Source organism: Mustela nigripes, chromosome 2, assembly GCF_022355385.1.
Source record: "Mustela nigripes isolate SB6536 chromosome 2, MUSNIG.SB6536, whole genome shotgun sequence".
In the NCBI taxonomy this organism is placed as follows: domain Eukaryota; kingdom Metazoa; phylum Chordata; class Mammalia; order Carnivora; family Mustelidae; genus Mustela; species Mustela nigripes.
In genome coordinates, this window is record NC_081558.1 from 74505355 (window position 1) to 74521536 (window position 16182).

The 16182-nt window shown below is 39.7% G+C and overlaps 1 protein-coding gene across 9 annotated transcripts in view; it reads right to left on the minus strand.

Annotated features, from left to right (window-relative positions):
- RBMS3 (RNA binding motif single stranded interacting protein 3) overlaps positions 1-14621 on the minus strand; it is a 713870-nt gene extending 699249 nt beyond the window's left edge. For 3 of the 9 annotated variants that reach the window (XM_059390794.1, XM_059390798.1, XM_059390795.1), the window contains exon 1: positions 13791-14619. In XM_059390794.1, the coding sequence (XP_059246777.1) occupies positions 13791-13865 (75 nt within the window). In that variant the 5' untranslated portion in view covers positions 13866-14619. Of the gene's footprint in view, positions 1-13790 lie in introns of all 9 variants that reach the window. The other 6 variants (XM_059390800.1, XM_059390796.1, XM_059390799.1 and 3 more) reach the window with 4 other exon arrangements.
- Positions 14622-16182: the final 1561 nt, after the last annotated feature.

Consider the following 16182-nt stretch of genomic DNA (forward strand, 5'->3'; position numbering starts at 1 on the left):
CATATACCATAGATCTGATTGTACGTTTGCACAGATCTAAAGAATGCTATAGAAGGACATGTATGATTTTATTATTAATATTGGCTATGTCTGAGAGTTTTGACAGAGCGGTGTGTTATCCTGAAGGAGATTACTAATACTCTTTATACATCCTGAATTGTTTTGCTAGATGCAATGAGTAGGATTACCTTGCAATAGAAAAATTTACTAAGTGCTAATTTACTAAGGAATTATGTATACAGAAACTATATTTTGTGAAAATGGTAATAAGGACCTTGATGCAAAAAAGAAAAAAAAGAGAACATGATAGAGGAAAAAAATACAGAACAAACATAAGAAAATCAGTGCAACTTGGAAAAATCAAGAGGCATCCAAACCAAAACCATAGTTGGTTCCTTAGCCACAACTAGGTTACTGTTTTCATACATTCCTTGGTGAGAAAGGCTTTGAAGTTTACATCAGAAACCTTTCTTGTATCATCTATCATTACTTTAGCCATGTCTTTATACCTGCTTAGTTAATTGCATAGGGAAGGTGAATAGACTTCACTTTCCAAAATAGGAATTCTGTCATTCTTGCCTAATCTCCAAAGTAGTCTTTTCATATTTTAAGTGAAAAAAATCCATGTCAGTACTGTTGTGGACCATTATGTGGCATGGGTATATATATGGTTAATAGATTCAAGATCCTCTGGTGAGCAAAGCAGACAGAGGGAAAGTACTAATAATGCTCAACCCATCTCCCAGCTCCATCAGCGCCATGCCCAACTCCCTGTCAACCCAAGAAAGGAAGCTGCATATACAAGCTGATATTTTTGGCAATTGCTCAGGAATGGCCTCTCTCATTCCCTCCAAACCACCGTCACTACCATTTAGTCCTGACCTACTTGCTTACTCTCATCTCCAAGTTCCAAGTACAGGCTACTTGGACTGTCTTTGAAATCTACTCTGCCCCTCCCTGCGTTGGCACATTGTTCTGATACTCTTGCCAGCATCTTGGAATGCAATGCTGCATAGTTTTGTTATGCTTTGCTTTGTCTTTTTTTTTTCCCCTTTTTCTTCTCTCCCCTGCCCTCTCCTTCCCATTTTTCTTCTTTTCTGTTCTTTTTTTATTGCCATTTCTGACTTACCTCACCTCTGCCATCATAGCATGTCCCATTAGCTAGTGATATAAACCAACTCCAGCCAACAGTCGTAGGCTACCTAGCCCAGTGGTCCCCATGTTTCAGGGGAGAAAAGCTAAGTAAGACTTACTTCTGGTAAACAAAATGCCCTTTGACATAAGCGCCACAGAGATGAAGATGACGTCAAGCAAGTCTGGTTAAAAACAAAAAACAAAACAAAACAAACAAACAAAAAAAAACAAAAAATATATATAATATTAAATAAATAAAATAAATCACAGCTTCCAGCAATGGACTAATGCACAAGACACAGAACGTCACAGATTAATGCATTCTGAAAACCTTTCCTTGCACGCTCATTCTGCATCAATCTATTGGATACTGTAGGATACTCATAGATGAAGACCCCATGGTCCTAGTCCACAAGGGGTTCACAGACGAATTCTGTGATATGATGCTGAGGAATAAAGGCATGTTCAAAAAGCCAAAAATAAATTTATGACAAAGTGCAAAAAGAAGTCAAAACCCAATCCTACCCTATATTGGGGGGGGGGGGCCAAAAAACAATAAACAAAAAAGGTAAGAGGAGACTAGAAACTAAGAGAATAAGAAGGATGCAGAAGTTTAGGACCTAAAGGCAAGAAGGCAAAGAAGGCAAGTCCATAGCTGAAAACTCCAGGACAGGAGGCCGGTTTGGGGGGGCGGGGGGGCGGGAGGCAGGAGGTAAGCAGGCAAGGACAAGTGGAAAAGAAGCTGGGGTACAGAAAGAAAAGATTTCGTCCCCCCAGGAAGGACAATGTGGGAAAGGCTGAGAGATGTAGGAGATTTAATGTACAAGCAAGGTCATTTCAGATAGCCATCCTAGATGGATTATTCCATGGGGAAGTGAGGAAATCACGGAGAAGTAAGGAAAACGAACTTGGCAGAAAAGATGGACCATGACTAATAATAATACCTAGTCTTTCTTGGACCTCTATTGACCTATATTCTTCAAGGACCATGTTGAAATTCAGACTGTCTTTTCGCCAGGACCCACCGTCTAACGTAGGCATGTGCTGGGGATCCAGAGCATGGAAGCGTGATTGCACACACATTCTCAATTCAACTGCTCCGTGGGTCCCCGGGCACATTCATGGCCTGCAAACAGCCTGGCTCTCTAGTGAGCACTTTGCATTGTACAATTCTCATGACAATACAGGTTTGCTGGTTTTATTATGGTATGCTGTTGTTTTCCCCCCTCTCAAAGCCAGATGCTTTCTACACTGAAAGCTTCACTCATGAGTATATTTTTAAGCATATTATGGATTTTATATATAAAAATTCCAAAATATGTGTTAAAATTTGATTCCAAAAACATTCCTGTTTCCAATCAAAAGCATCAATAAAGCTTTTATCCAGATTCTCCCTGAGAACTACTGATGAGAAGTCAGAACAAATAAAGCAAGTCCTGAAGGTTACTAAGTGCCTCAACATATGAAAAACCCCAACAAAACACTAAGTTTGTCCTCACAAGCATTGATTTTTTTTTCCCCACAAGACACCAAAAGCCTCAAGTATATGACTGCTCCATATCAAGCTCTATATTCACATTAATGTTTTCCCCAAAGATGGTTCTTCGATGTGTAAATTATATTTTCTTTACAATGTAGCTCTTACTGTTTGCCTTTGAAAAGGAAAACTCATGGACAAATTCCAGAAATTTGAAAGGTGGTATAAGATCTTCGTCTTTCTATTTTCTGTTTCTTCCTCTCTTTGTTTCATCTTACTTGGTGCTTCTCATAAATCACTTGTTAAATTAAAATTGTAGAACTACCATTTTTTCTTCTACCACGCCGACAGCCTCATCACTAAAAGCTCTGAAGATCATTAGAATTTCTGCTGTATAAACAATGATCATGAAATTATTTGAGAAAAGAATTAGAATTGATTGATCAGTAAGATTTCTAAAAGATGCTATCAAAAATAGGGAAAAGATTGGGGCGCCTGGGTGGCTCAGTAGGTTAAAGCCTCTGCCTTCAGCTCAGGTCATGATCTCAGGGTCCTGGGATGGAGCACTGCATCAGGTTCTCTGCTCAGTGGGGAGCCTGCTTCGCCCTCTCTCTGCCTCTCTGACTACTTGTGATCTCTGTCTGTCAAATAAATAAATAAAATATTTTTTTAAAAAATAGGGAAAAGAAAACAGGTATCTAACTTGATATACTACCAATATGTCTCAGATCATGGGAAGATACTACACTATGGGGGGGGGGGAAATAAAGGAAATTATTAGTTACCCTCATTCAGTGAGACTTGTTTTTATTTGCTATCAACTAGCAGGAAAAAAAAAAAAAGGCCTGGAAAGAGCAGATATACGCCACCTTGATACCACTTTGCCCCCTTCATACTCCCGTTGGTCACTCAGACTCAGCAAAAATCAGAACCACTGAAATAATCCTTGAAGTTTCCAGAAGTGTGTGTGTGTGTGTGTGTGTTATGTGTGAGATAAATCAAAGCTGATTCATTGAGTCTGCTGATGACATTCAGTGAGATCTGGCTAGAGAGCTGGGAAGAAAAATTGAGTAATTAGGTAAAGAATCAAAACATTGAGTGATTATGAGAATTCTCCCTGGAAGGCTGGGGGAAGGAGTGAAATTTTAGATACAAGTGTATGCGCGAATTGGAGAAAGAAAATGAATCGGGCGCCTGGGTGGCTCAGTGGAGAAAGAAAATGAAAAAAAGGGAGGGGGGGGCAAAACAGAAAGCCTCCTTCTTAAGATGTGGTTGGGAGGAAACAATCCTGCCTTGAGCCTGGGACCCTGATTGCCTTGTATCACTGGGACAAAAATGAATACAAAGGAAGTCTTACACAACAAGGCAGCTTCAGAAGCAGTATGTTCAGGATGCTCAACACCTGTGCAAGTCATGGTAGATCTGACTGGAGTGTGCATACGTGGATACATGGGTTCTTTAAGAGGCACACGGATTCAAGAAAAATCATTCTAAGTGAACAACCATGGACACAGAGGTTTAGGAGGAGGTGGCGGCTTTAATACATGCAACAAACCCATGACCCAATTAACAAACAGAAGAATTTAGAAAAATTATGCCATCAAGTACCTATCATGCCATTGCTCGCCTCCTGTCTGTACCCCTAAGTGGAAATCCAATATAACACCTGTTATATTCAAGCTCTTTTTTCTTTCCAGTTGGTAAACAATTCCACCAGTTGCACAATGAAAATGTTCTGTGAGCCTGGCACTCAGATCAGGACCTCTCAGTTGCTCTTGCTGCCAAAGGTCAATCCAGTGTGTCTGCTTTTGACATATGTTAGCCAAAGAATGTTAATGACATTTTCCAAAATGCTAGCGCTGTTCCACCAAGTAATCCACCCCGGAAATTTGGGATTACTAAAATACAGAGATATTTTAAATGCCAAAAAGCCACAATAGGTAGAGATAGGGCCAGCTTCTCAGGCTTTCTGACCACTTCAGGGACCCACAAAAACACTGACAAGATGAAAAAAACGCATTGTCGCCAAATGAAAAAGAAAACGGTGAAACCAAAAGTGATAAACATTTGTTTGCATATCCACAAAACATAACTCACTATCAACTTTATTCACTGTTGTACTTAGTTCCTTCCTCAAGAAATTCTGTACGTTAGAATTTTTTCACATTGTAAGAACACGCCCCCGTATGCAAAATGCCCCAAATTCATAGGCATATATAATGAATTTACTTGCACTCAAAAAGTTTTGGCAGCAAAATTATAAAAGCTCTTTATTTTATTGCAAAAACAGTTCTAACCTGATGTGCAATATGAATGCATTTTAATATCTTTGTTAGTTTGTGGGATGGGGGCTTCCATGACTGGCCAGAAAATAAGGAGGTTTTTAAATGACCCTTCACTTCTTCCATCGTTTAAGGAAGTCGCTAAACTTGTAGAGAAATTCTCCCATGTTCATTGACCTATGCCTTCGGATTTTTTTTTTCCTTATCTTTTTCCAGCTTATTAACAAAGCTAAACAAAAGAACAAGAACAAGGCCGGAAGGGAAAACGTGCCATTGTCAACATGAAGTCTAGTAGTCCTAACAGATAAATAATAAATTTTAAAGTCAGCGGTTAATTTTCTTTGGAATAAATTTTGAAAAGAACATCAAAATTTTATTCTTTTTCAGAATTCCCTGCCTTAAATTGAAACACTTCCTATTTCTAATGGTCCAGTCTGAATTGATATGCACAACAATGGACAAGAGTCCTAGGGGCCAAAAACCAGGAGCCAGGGTAATTCAGGAGCTGTCACAACCCTTCAAGGGACTAGCACCGAGCCAAACAACAACAACAAAAATTGTGTTTTTACAATTTCTTGAGGAGAAATTAAACATCATAGGTATGTAATATGGTTTTTTGTATGACACACTAGAAAACAATCTCTGAAATTTTATTCCAAGATTTGTACACTCTCCTTCATATACTTCATCTACTCGAAACTACTTGGGAGCTTAAGAGTGTATTTGCTTGAATGTTAAGTTACCCTCGCTTAAGTTATGTCAGGGTGCCACTGTCCAATTTGTGTGAGTGATAAGTTTTAAAAGAGGCAACATGAGAGTTTACAGACATCAATAATAGCTTCAAATATGACTCACATGTGTAAGGAAAGCTTTTAAGATATCTTAACCAGTTCCAGAAATGCAGATAGTTAGCATTCTGTTTTCCATTTTCGTTTTCATTAAATCGTCATCAATCAGCAATATGACTAAGATAAATAGACAGCGGTACACGAGATAAAAATAGGAAGACTTCTCAAAAATCCTTCTGAAATTCTATGCGTAATCCATATTCAGCTTGAAAACTATCCGCTAAGAATGAAATAACCAAAGATTCTAGCATATGAAGTATGATGTATATGAATTCCTTTTTTTTTTTTTTTAAGATTTTATTTATCTATTTGACAGAGAGAGATCACAAGTAGAAGAGAAGCAGGCAGAGAGAGAGGAAGGGAAGCAGGCTTCCTGCTGAGCCAAGAGCCCAATACGGGGCTTGATCCCAGGAGCCTAGGATCACGACCTGAGCCAAAGGCAGAGGCTTAACCCACTGAGCCACCCAAGCACCCCTGAATTTCTTAACACTACAATGGAACAGTAAGAGAGCTAATTCTGAAACAAATTAAAAATCAGTACTTAAACAATTACTATCGATATTTAGAATATAGCAAAATTAATTTCTCTTCCATTGTCTCTTACTTTTCACACAATAAGAAGGGACACTATCAGAATCGCCTTAACTATGTATAGAGTCAAGTCTCTTTTTTTCTATCCGGCTATCATTCACAAAAACAAAATACAAGGTTCCACACCCTTTCATTAATTCAGCTAGCAGGAGTTTTGGGGGGAATAAGAAGGGTATCTAGCGAGAAAAAGAGGGAAAGACAATGGTCTTGCTTAGGTGTCCTGGAGAAGTTATTCTCTTCCTCCTATTACTCCGTATACTACAATTACTACAGTATTCCTTTTCCATGTTTTAAAAGCTACTAGTCAGAAGTTTAGGGAGTTGAAGGATTTGCAAACTCCAGTCGCAATAGTATTTCATCTGCTGATTGTCATTCCCATACTGACAGCACGCTCCTAGTCTGATGCACCAAACTAGTGCTGTCAGAAGGCAATCCTTCTGCCTTCATCCCCCCCAGCTGGGTAGGTCGAACACATGCCTACCCATTCAGTTCTTACACCACCTGCAGAGAGGAAGTTAAATGAAGAAAAGGAAAGCATCACATTATTACCTTCAAGTCTTTGGATAAGCTCTCATTTTACCAAAGAAGAACACTTTAATGGCAACAACAAAGCTGGCAATGACCATGATTAAATGATGCCTGTCATTCTGTCCCACCCCTGGGAACTGCTCTCCACCCACTCCCAGGTGATGGATGTGTTTCTCTTGGTGCGCTGGGTTTGGATGTGGCAAAGGAAGCAGACAGCTAAATTCATCAAAACACCAGCGTCGGCAAAGCAGCATTTGATCCGCTCTGGAGAAAGCGATGGGGACCTGAACAAAAACTCTTCTATGGCACAAAACCAAGGTCATCTCCCAGTCCCACGAATACATTAAAACAGGCTCATTTATCTCAAAGGGAGAGTCACAAATGCTAAGCCTGGAAGAGATCTTAGAGAACCTGACCTAGAAACCAATCTATTGACACACAAATCAAAGAATTCCCTCCCACCAAAAACAAACAAGCAAACAACAGGAAAAACAAAAACAAAAAAATAGAATCCAAGTCTCAGCACTTATTACCCATACTCTTGAAATTTATTATCTATTAGATGTCAATGTTCTGAATTACAAAACTTTATCCAGATATCTGATTCCACAAGGTATATACTTCCTGACCAATAAACGTACGTGAAAAAATCCAATTAAATGTGAACAAATCTGCTGCCTATATCAACATGAAAAACAAAACCAAATGGAGTCCAACCTACCTCTATCAACCTGTTGTTTTTTTTGTTTTGTTTTGGGGTTTCTTTTTTTTTTTTTTTTAACTTTTCCAAATTGCTTTTCAGTGTCTGAACTCTGAAAAACACTGACCACCTCTCTACGCTTTTTTAAGGCCCTGAAAATAATGACTTCCTAATAAATCTCTTAGTAGTATTAGCATCCCATAGATTAATAATCTAAAAAAAACTTAAGATTATAAATGTCATGAGTTTTTTTTCAAAAACTTTATAATCATCCCTCTAAAACAGAAATCACTTTGCCATGACATCCTGCTAAAAAGACCCACAAGTTTTGTCTCTTTGTAGAAGTATGTACTTTTTAATAGTGGCCACCAAGGAGTAATATGCGTACAAAACCAAATACCACATTTTCAAATATCTTTAAAAAGAATCACACTACCACCTATTTTGTTCTCTTTATGTTACTGGTCCTCATCACCTATCACTCTTCTTAAGGGATAAATGGCCTGAAGATTTTCTTATAAAAGTTGCACAGATCAAAGTAGCGAAAGAAAGAAAGAAAGAAAAGAGAGAGAAAAGTTTTGATTTCAAAGCGGAAATGAGAAATTCACTATTGTTATGTGAATGTGTGTTGCGTGGGAGTCATGATGATCCTTCCATTGACGTTGATTTTGGACACTTTCGTAAATGTGTGTTTTCTGATTAAATGGCACTCCGTGTTTAAAACAAAAATTGGTCTTATATATCCATCTCCATGTTCAGAAAGCGTATTTTCCAATCACCTTCAAGAGAGTTCGGCATTTTTCCCACTACTGCAAAAAAATAGCAACGCGAATCCTCAGCCCAGGTCTCACAACACATCACTACCCTGCTGCCCTTGCTCTCCCTCCAGTTCCATCTGCTCTCTTGCTGTGCAACAGCTATACTATGAAAAAGTCTATTCTCACATGCTTTTGATATTACATTGTTTAATCACATACAGCTGTGGCTTATGAGACTGTTACAAAACACAATTTTAATGTAGTACTCGAAGCCAATTTTGGATAAACATCAACCATTTACTCTGAATAAGAAGTCCGACGCTAAAAAGATTTTCTTTTAAAGGAAAAGACTGGTTTTCTTAGAATTTGGCCTGGGCATAATTGTGACTGAGCCCTGCCTCTGCCAAAAAGACTGATAATGTCGAAAAGGATTGTGTAAAATCACATTAGTGCAAAAATGAAGCTTTTCAGAATTCCTGGAGCCAGAAAGACCTGAGACGAACTTACAGCTTCCTTCTTGTCTTTTGCCTCCCTCCCTTGCAAATCACCCCTCCCTCTAACCCTCTAATAGATTTAATGACTTCATAGAAATAATTTTGAGTTTTAATTCTATTGTTCTTTTCCCAAATTGAGAGAAAGCGAAAGGAAACTGCATTAGAAAGATACTGTTAGAACAAATTTACATGAGGTTTCCTTTGACTTTGGAATGATTCTGGAGAGAGGGAAAAAAAAAAAAAAAAAAAAAAAACGACCAGGAACTTTTTACATATCTCTTCTTTTTAAGTAGGCACTAAACTTAGTGCTGTGAAAACAATGACTGCATTATGGAAAAGACAATCCCAATGATAATAAAGAGTGGGGAGAGGAAAGCAAACAGGAGAACTAGAAAGGGAGAGTGGCCCCTTGTTACGATATTTCTCTTATTTAAAACCAGTTAAAATTGTGTACATTCTAAAATGAGACAAACAAGATTTATCATGGTTTCATGCTATCATATGACACCTCCCCCGCCCCCCGGAAGCGAAAGAACTAGTTGGGGTTGTACCTAAAAGTTCTGTTGCTGGAAGATTTTTAGAAAACCAGTTTTGTATGTTTCAGTCTTTCAAAGGAAAACAGAACTTGGGAGTTTTCAAGGCTGTTTTAAAACTGGCAAGTTACCAACTCCGGCTATCAATGCAAATCTGAGGCAGGAAGTACTAAGGAAATTCTAAACTCATTCCCTCCCTCTGCAAGATTTTCTACATTTTCATGTGCAAGAAGTATGTTAAGGGGTTGTTCTGTTTTGCTTTTGAAGGATCTGTACTTTCACATCTTTGAGAATATCCTTTGCCCCAGAGGAGCCTCTCTCTTCCTCTGCCTACTCCTTAGTCCTTTGTGTTTCAAGTGTTTGCTCTTTCTGTGGCACAGTCAGTTGGGCTCTAGCTAGACTTTGAGAGATGGGCGGCTGTCCAGGCTGCAGATGGTTGGAAACTCAGCCTGAAATCAGTGTGCGGCTGATGAATTACTCCCCACACCTGACCCCACCTTCACAGCAGGCTCTGAATACAATCCGAGTCCCACCAGCCAGAAAAACCCCATTGGGTCCCACAGGCCGCACCCCTTTCTGCAAGATCTTCAGGGGAAGCGGATGGCCCAAGAAGGGAAAGCAGGAGGCTGATGGGAAAACAGCCTGAGTAGAAGCCGTGCCCGGGGGTGGTAGAAACATCGTGACCTGGTCAGGGTGAGGAAACGGAGGGAAGGACTAGCTTGCTGTGTGTGCCTGGATGAACTTTAAACTTTGGGGAAGATGACAAAAGTTTTCCAACTATCACGTAAGAGGGAAATATCTATTTCTCAGCACCAAAATGTCAATTCACTAGGCTGTGACCAGGTTTTACTCTTTCTAGCTTTCCTAGTTTGATTAAGTTGCTTTTCTAAGAACCTCCCCTACACAAAGTACCTCAAACTCAGATTGGAATCCACCCTGGGTCTCTCAGTGCAATTCCAACAGGTTGGCTGCTTTGAATGGGCTATCACAAAATTACTGAAAATATTAGGTTACAACTCAATCAAACATGATTATGGATATTATCATTAAGCTAATGAACTGTTTTTTTGGTCTCCATTCTCTCAAATTTGCTGATTATTCTGGGTGGCCTTCAAATAGCCAATTCGTTTTGATGGAGAGGTTTTTTTTTTTTTTTTTAATCCAGCTCTGTCTCTAGTGTAAATACTATAACATGTCACCAAGATTTCTTCTTTTCTGCCTAATCACAAACGTTGCTTTTTGAAAGTGTTTCTTTTAATGGGGGGGGGGGGGGAGGTATGGCCAAAAGAAAACCGACAAATGTAACTTTTAATGCAGGGTCTCGGAGAATGAACATACCAACAACCCTGTTACAATAGAGCTACCAGTCAGCCACTGAGTTTTTCATTATACTTACATGCACATTTGTCTAATATACTATTTTAAGCATGTGGAAAATGGTTCAGAGGGAGAAAAGTATAAATAACTTATTTCAAACTCATTTTTCCTTTTAACCCAACAAAATTAATGGATTAGTTCTCATGTAATGGGAAATAAGAGGAGCAGAGAAGGCAGGGAAGTGTCCCAAGTTTTTCTGAAACTTTAATTGCATTTGAGGAAATGGAAACATTTCCATTTACTTAGAAATCCTACTTTCATTTCATTTTATTATAAGAAAATAGCAGCTGTATCTAACACATATATTTACATAGAAAGAGAAGGTTTGGTATTTTGTACTTTCTGAATGAATACAACAATAAACTTTTCAGTTCTTAAAAAACCCCATAAAGATTTTTTACCCCAAAATAAATGTGAGTAAATGGCTTTTGTTGATTATTAAAAAACACCTGAATTTGCAAGACAGCTTAAGTTATGATGTTCCCAGAACATGACTTTTATTGTCAAATACAGATCTCTGTTTTTAATCAACTATAAGTATTCTTTATATATCAGCATCATTTTAAATAGTTATAAGTTTAAAAATGGACCATAACTAAAACCAAGGCTGAAAGGACCGTAGATTTTGTGAATTCCACCGAGGCTTACCAAATCAACATAGGCAGCATGTATTTCCTTCAAAATTAGTGGAGATTATATTTTAAGATGTAAGTATAAAAGGAGCAAAGCAATGATACTGAAATAACCTAGTTGTTTGCATGCTACACTGGGTCATGATAGTACTTTCTTACATAGTATTCATGCTGTCAGCAAGACCCCACATTTTAAAGTATGATTGACCCTTCTTCTTCCCATTCCCTGTGTGCCCAGCTTTCAAACCAGGGCACGTTTTCACATCTTCAGCTTCCAGGAATGTTATTAGTGTCTGTCATTTCACAGTCCCCATAACAGTATTCGACAACCTCACAGCACTGTCAAAATTTTACAACATAATAATCAATACGAACTACCACAATAGCCAAAGTAGCTAATCTTATATTCCCCACCACCCTGATCTGATTATCCAAATATCAGCTTAGGTCACCTAATGGATCTAGCTTCTTTAAAAATGTTCCAGAAGTTGATGACTTTGACTAGCTTAAAAGTAACAAGATCCAGATGCCGCCTGTCTACACAACACTAAACTACACAGGACCCCAAAACAGATTTTTTTTTAAAAATTCCCTTTATATTTTTCAGGCTCTTATCTTTTCTCTCGTCACTCCACTTTCTCTCTTTGCCCCAATCTCTCTCTCTCTCTCTCTCTCTCTCACACACACACACACACACACACACACACTTCCCATCAGTGTAGCTCATCCAGCATCCTGTCATTAATATAATGTGCACGACATGATTTCCTGCTAGTAATAAGTTAAAAGAAATCTCAAGCAGGAAAGCAATTATTTCATTACTCCATTCATTTTTAGCTAAAGTTTCCTCTCTGAATATACTTCATAGTAAAAAACAAGAACCGAAAAAAAAGCGTGAATTTTGAAACATTTGGAAAAATTTAGCCAAATGAGTAAAAGGGATGGAATGTCCTATATTTTTCATGGAACCCTGGGGTTTGTTGTTTTTGTTTCTTTGGGGGATGAGAAATGACTATAAATTTCCTCTTTTTAACTTGCCCTTGCTATGCCATTTCCTTGAGGAAGGCAGGCAGCATTCTCCACCCAATCCCCCAAAGAGTTAAAACTCAAGGCACTGGAGCAGGAGGGGCTGGTCTACTTAAGCAGCAGCCACACAAACTAAATGCTCACAAAGGCAAAAAGCAATGTGAGTCGACCTTGGAGGGGCAGGGCGAGTCATAGAGCGATTGAAAAAGAAAGGAAAAAAAGCAACAATTTTTAATATCATTCTGAAAGTCTGTTACCTGGTCTGGTTTACAAATAGGCATTGTTTGATGAGACAGAATAAATAAAAGCTAACTACAGCATGAATTACCAAACACTAATCACATCAACGAGTCCGGTGACAGCACAGATCACTCAGGCACGCCTTGTTCACTCTCGGCGTATTTATTAAGAAGACAGTGGAGTCTGGCTAATGGGATACAAAATAATATCATCGGCAAAGAAATACAATCCATGCATTCAAAGTGGTAACTCTACCAACATCCCCCCCAATCAAGTCCAATTTAATGGACAAATTGGAGCATTGATTTCACACCTGAGAGTGTTTCATGTCTGAACTGCAGGATAAAGTTCATGGCTGGCACTGCCCACTGCTTAGTTACGTGGGCTTGCCACTGGCCCCGTAATGATCATTTGAGCACACACAGAAAGACTCAAGTATTTAACCAGTTCACATCCAATTATCATCAGTTACATTTCATCCTGTTTCAAGACCGGGCCTCCCGAAGGCAGCCAGCACAGAAAAACAGTGCTTCTGAAAGTAAAGAACATCGACAGGAAAGCTCTAAAATTCAGTCTCTAGTGTCTCGATCATCCTCGATATGTGTAAGACACATACAAACACCACCCAAAACAAAAACACACCCAAACAAACTCTAAGGCACTTGAGTTAGCTGTATTTAACCTTCCCACACCCTTCTTTCCCTCTATACTCCACGATTAAAAGTTTGAGTTATCCCCACCCTGGCGAGTCCTATCCAGTGGGAAAAACCCTTTTAGAGCCACAAACAAAGAACAGCTCACCAGAAAAGCCCCTGAAATCGTATTCTTGTGCCTGATAATCACTGTTACGATCTCCTTTCTAACAACCCTGTCCATCTGCACAGCACTTTACTACAGGTATCAGGAGCATTTTCACGTTGCCAAATAACAACAAAGGAACACGAGCACAACTATTATCTCTCCCAAAAGAGAAAACCACAATCCCACGGCTTGCTTTCTTCTTAAAGTCTCCTCTGCCTCATTAACTCCATTGGTATGTTACTCATTTCAAAGAACCGGGATGAGCTGATGGGGAAGGGGAGGTAAATAATAATCTACACGCCTGTCTGTCTCCCATCCCGAGTGCAGAAGGATACCACACTGCTTGCCAGACTGTGGGTCGAGCCATACCTTGGTTTGGAGATAGTGAGGATAGTAGTAAGTGTACTGGGGGTACATTTGTGGCTGATCCAGGCGTTTGCCCATGTAGCTGGAATCTTTATCTCCGAAGCAGGGAACTGGATGACAGGGTATAGTGCCCCAGGCCGAGCTTCCTCTTAAACCACTATTCCTGACAGTCCCGATGACTGATGAGGCTTCAGAGATCCCTCGTCTTCCACCACTCGCTAGTTCCAACACGGCAAGAATTTAAAAAAGAAACACACTAAAAAAAAAAAAAAAAAAAAAAAAAAAAGGGAAAAAAGAAAAAGAGAAAAAGGAGGGGTATCGGTAGGGGAAAAAAAAATAACCCCCCCACACACAACGTCCCAGATCGTGCTTTCCTTCCCCGAGCTGCTAGGGTCCACTTGGGATGAGGCAGTTTGTTCTCTATCAGGCTGTCTGTAGTGATGTCAATTGCCAGCGTTTGTAAAGAGAGAGAGAGAGGGGAAAAAAAAAAATCAAAGTCCTTTTAGCACAACTCCGAATCCTTGCAGATCAGCTTCCTGTCTCCTGTTTGTCTCTTTCCCCACCTTAAAGAGGAAAAAAAAAAAAAAAAAAAAAGGCGGGGGAGGGGGGAGAAAGAAAGAAAGAAAGAGAAAGGAAGAAGAAACAGGAAATAAAGGGGGGGGGGAAGAAAGAAAGAAAAAGAAAGGGGGAAAGAAAAAGAAAAAAAAAAGAAAAAAAAAAACCTTGCACAGCTTAGTTGCTGCTGTCTCCCTCCCAGAGTGACATGGTGTTCGGGGCTTGTCCTGTCCTTTCATTCACTTCCCCTCCTTCCAGCCGGTGGGTGGAACCGAGAGAGCCTCTCCAGGGAGCAGCGTACGCAGTCCAGAAGGCTGCAGTATTTCCTCCAAGAAAAAAAAAAAAAAAGCCTGCTTCAACCCCTGCTGCAAGCAAAGTTCCGATTCCCTCTGCTGGCTATCTCGAATAGCAAAGCAATTTTTGCAGCAAAGCTGCCGCCGCTGGAACTGAACCCAGGGAACCCAAATGCGGGCAGTGGATTATTTCTTATCCTTCCCTCCATCTACCCAACCACAAGAGCTGCCTTCATTTTTCCTTTCCTTTTTTTTTTTTTTTCTTGCCAAGTTGCAAGGTAAGCCACACTGCTAAACAAAACACAGAAGACTACGGGAGGGGAGAGAGGAGGAAGGGAGGAAGGAAGAGAGACAAAAGTAAAAGCAGAGGGACAACCCTTGCCGGGTAAAATGGAAAAAAGTGTGTCCTGGATGCTTTCAAAACCTGTTAACATACGAAAGCCAGATGAATCCAAGACCTGGTTCAGAAACTAACCTTATACTTCTCGAAGACATGGAGGATGCTAAGTATTGAAGAAATTTGAGAGTCTACTCCAGGACTACAATTAGCGAGCCATGCATCATCAAATCACAATGTCCAACTTACCATAGCAGAAATGATCATCCTCATCCTTACATTCATTTTGTAAGCATCAAAGGAGGAATCCCATTAGTTTTACGGGCATCTTTATAAATAAAATCACGGGTTCTCTCACTGCCTATCTCTTTATGGTTATTTTGATTCATGGATGCTTTAATCACTTTACTGATACCGTCACACACACAAAAAAATCATAATTACTTGGCAGAGTTTTTCCCTACCAATAATAAGTAATATTCTGACATGTCTCTCAGCTATTACATTATAATACAAATTGTTTCAGAGAAAATATATTTCCTTTAAGGGTCCTTTTCAAGGCAGTCAAGGCTAAAATTAGACATGCCAGCTGTGTTTTGCTGTGAGTGCTCACGCATGCCCAAAGCGTGGGCAGACCAATATTGAGCGCCTCTCCACTTTGTCAAACCAGCTCTGTTCTCCCCAGCCCAGAGTTGCCTTTTCAGATAAGAGGTTCCTGGTACAAATCCAGCTTCCTAGTGAAGAAGAACAGAGAATTCCAGCCCAGTGCACAATATGGTGTCCATCCACATTCCAGCCCTGCTACCCCGGAAGGCACTGGGCTTGCCCTCAGGGGTCTGGTTATTGGAGGCTGTGTCTGTGCATGGCCGTTCCTTGGAGAAAGAGAAGGATGGTGGGTAAATAGTTTTATGTTTGACTTTTCACAAGAACAACCACCAGAAAGAAGGAGGGAGAGATGATGGGAAGGTATGAGTTTGGAGCCCTGATACTCCTGTCATTAAGAGAATTAAATCAACACCACCGGCATTGAAATGTGTTCTTCTGGGTCTCACTTATCTGATCCAGAAAGTAGAAGTATTGCCAACTTAGCTGGCTGAAGGCAGTAAACTGTATCAGATACGAAGTCAAAACTACTTTGATTTAAAAAAATCCTTCAGTGAGGGGTGCCTGGGTGGCTCAGTGGGTTAAAGCCTCTGCCTTCGGCTCAGGT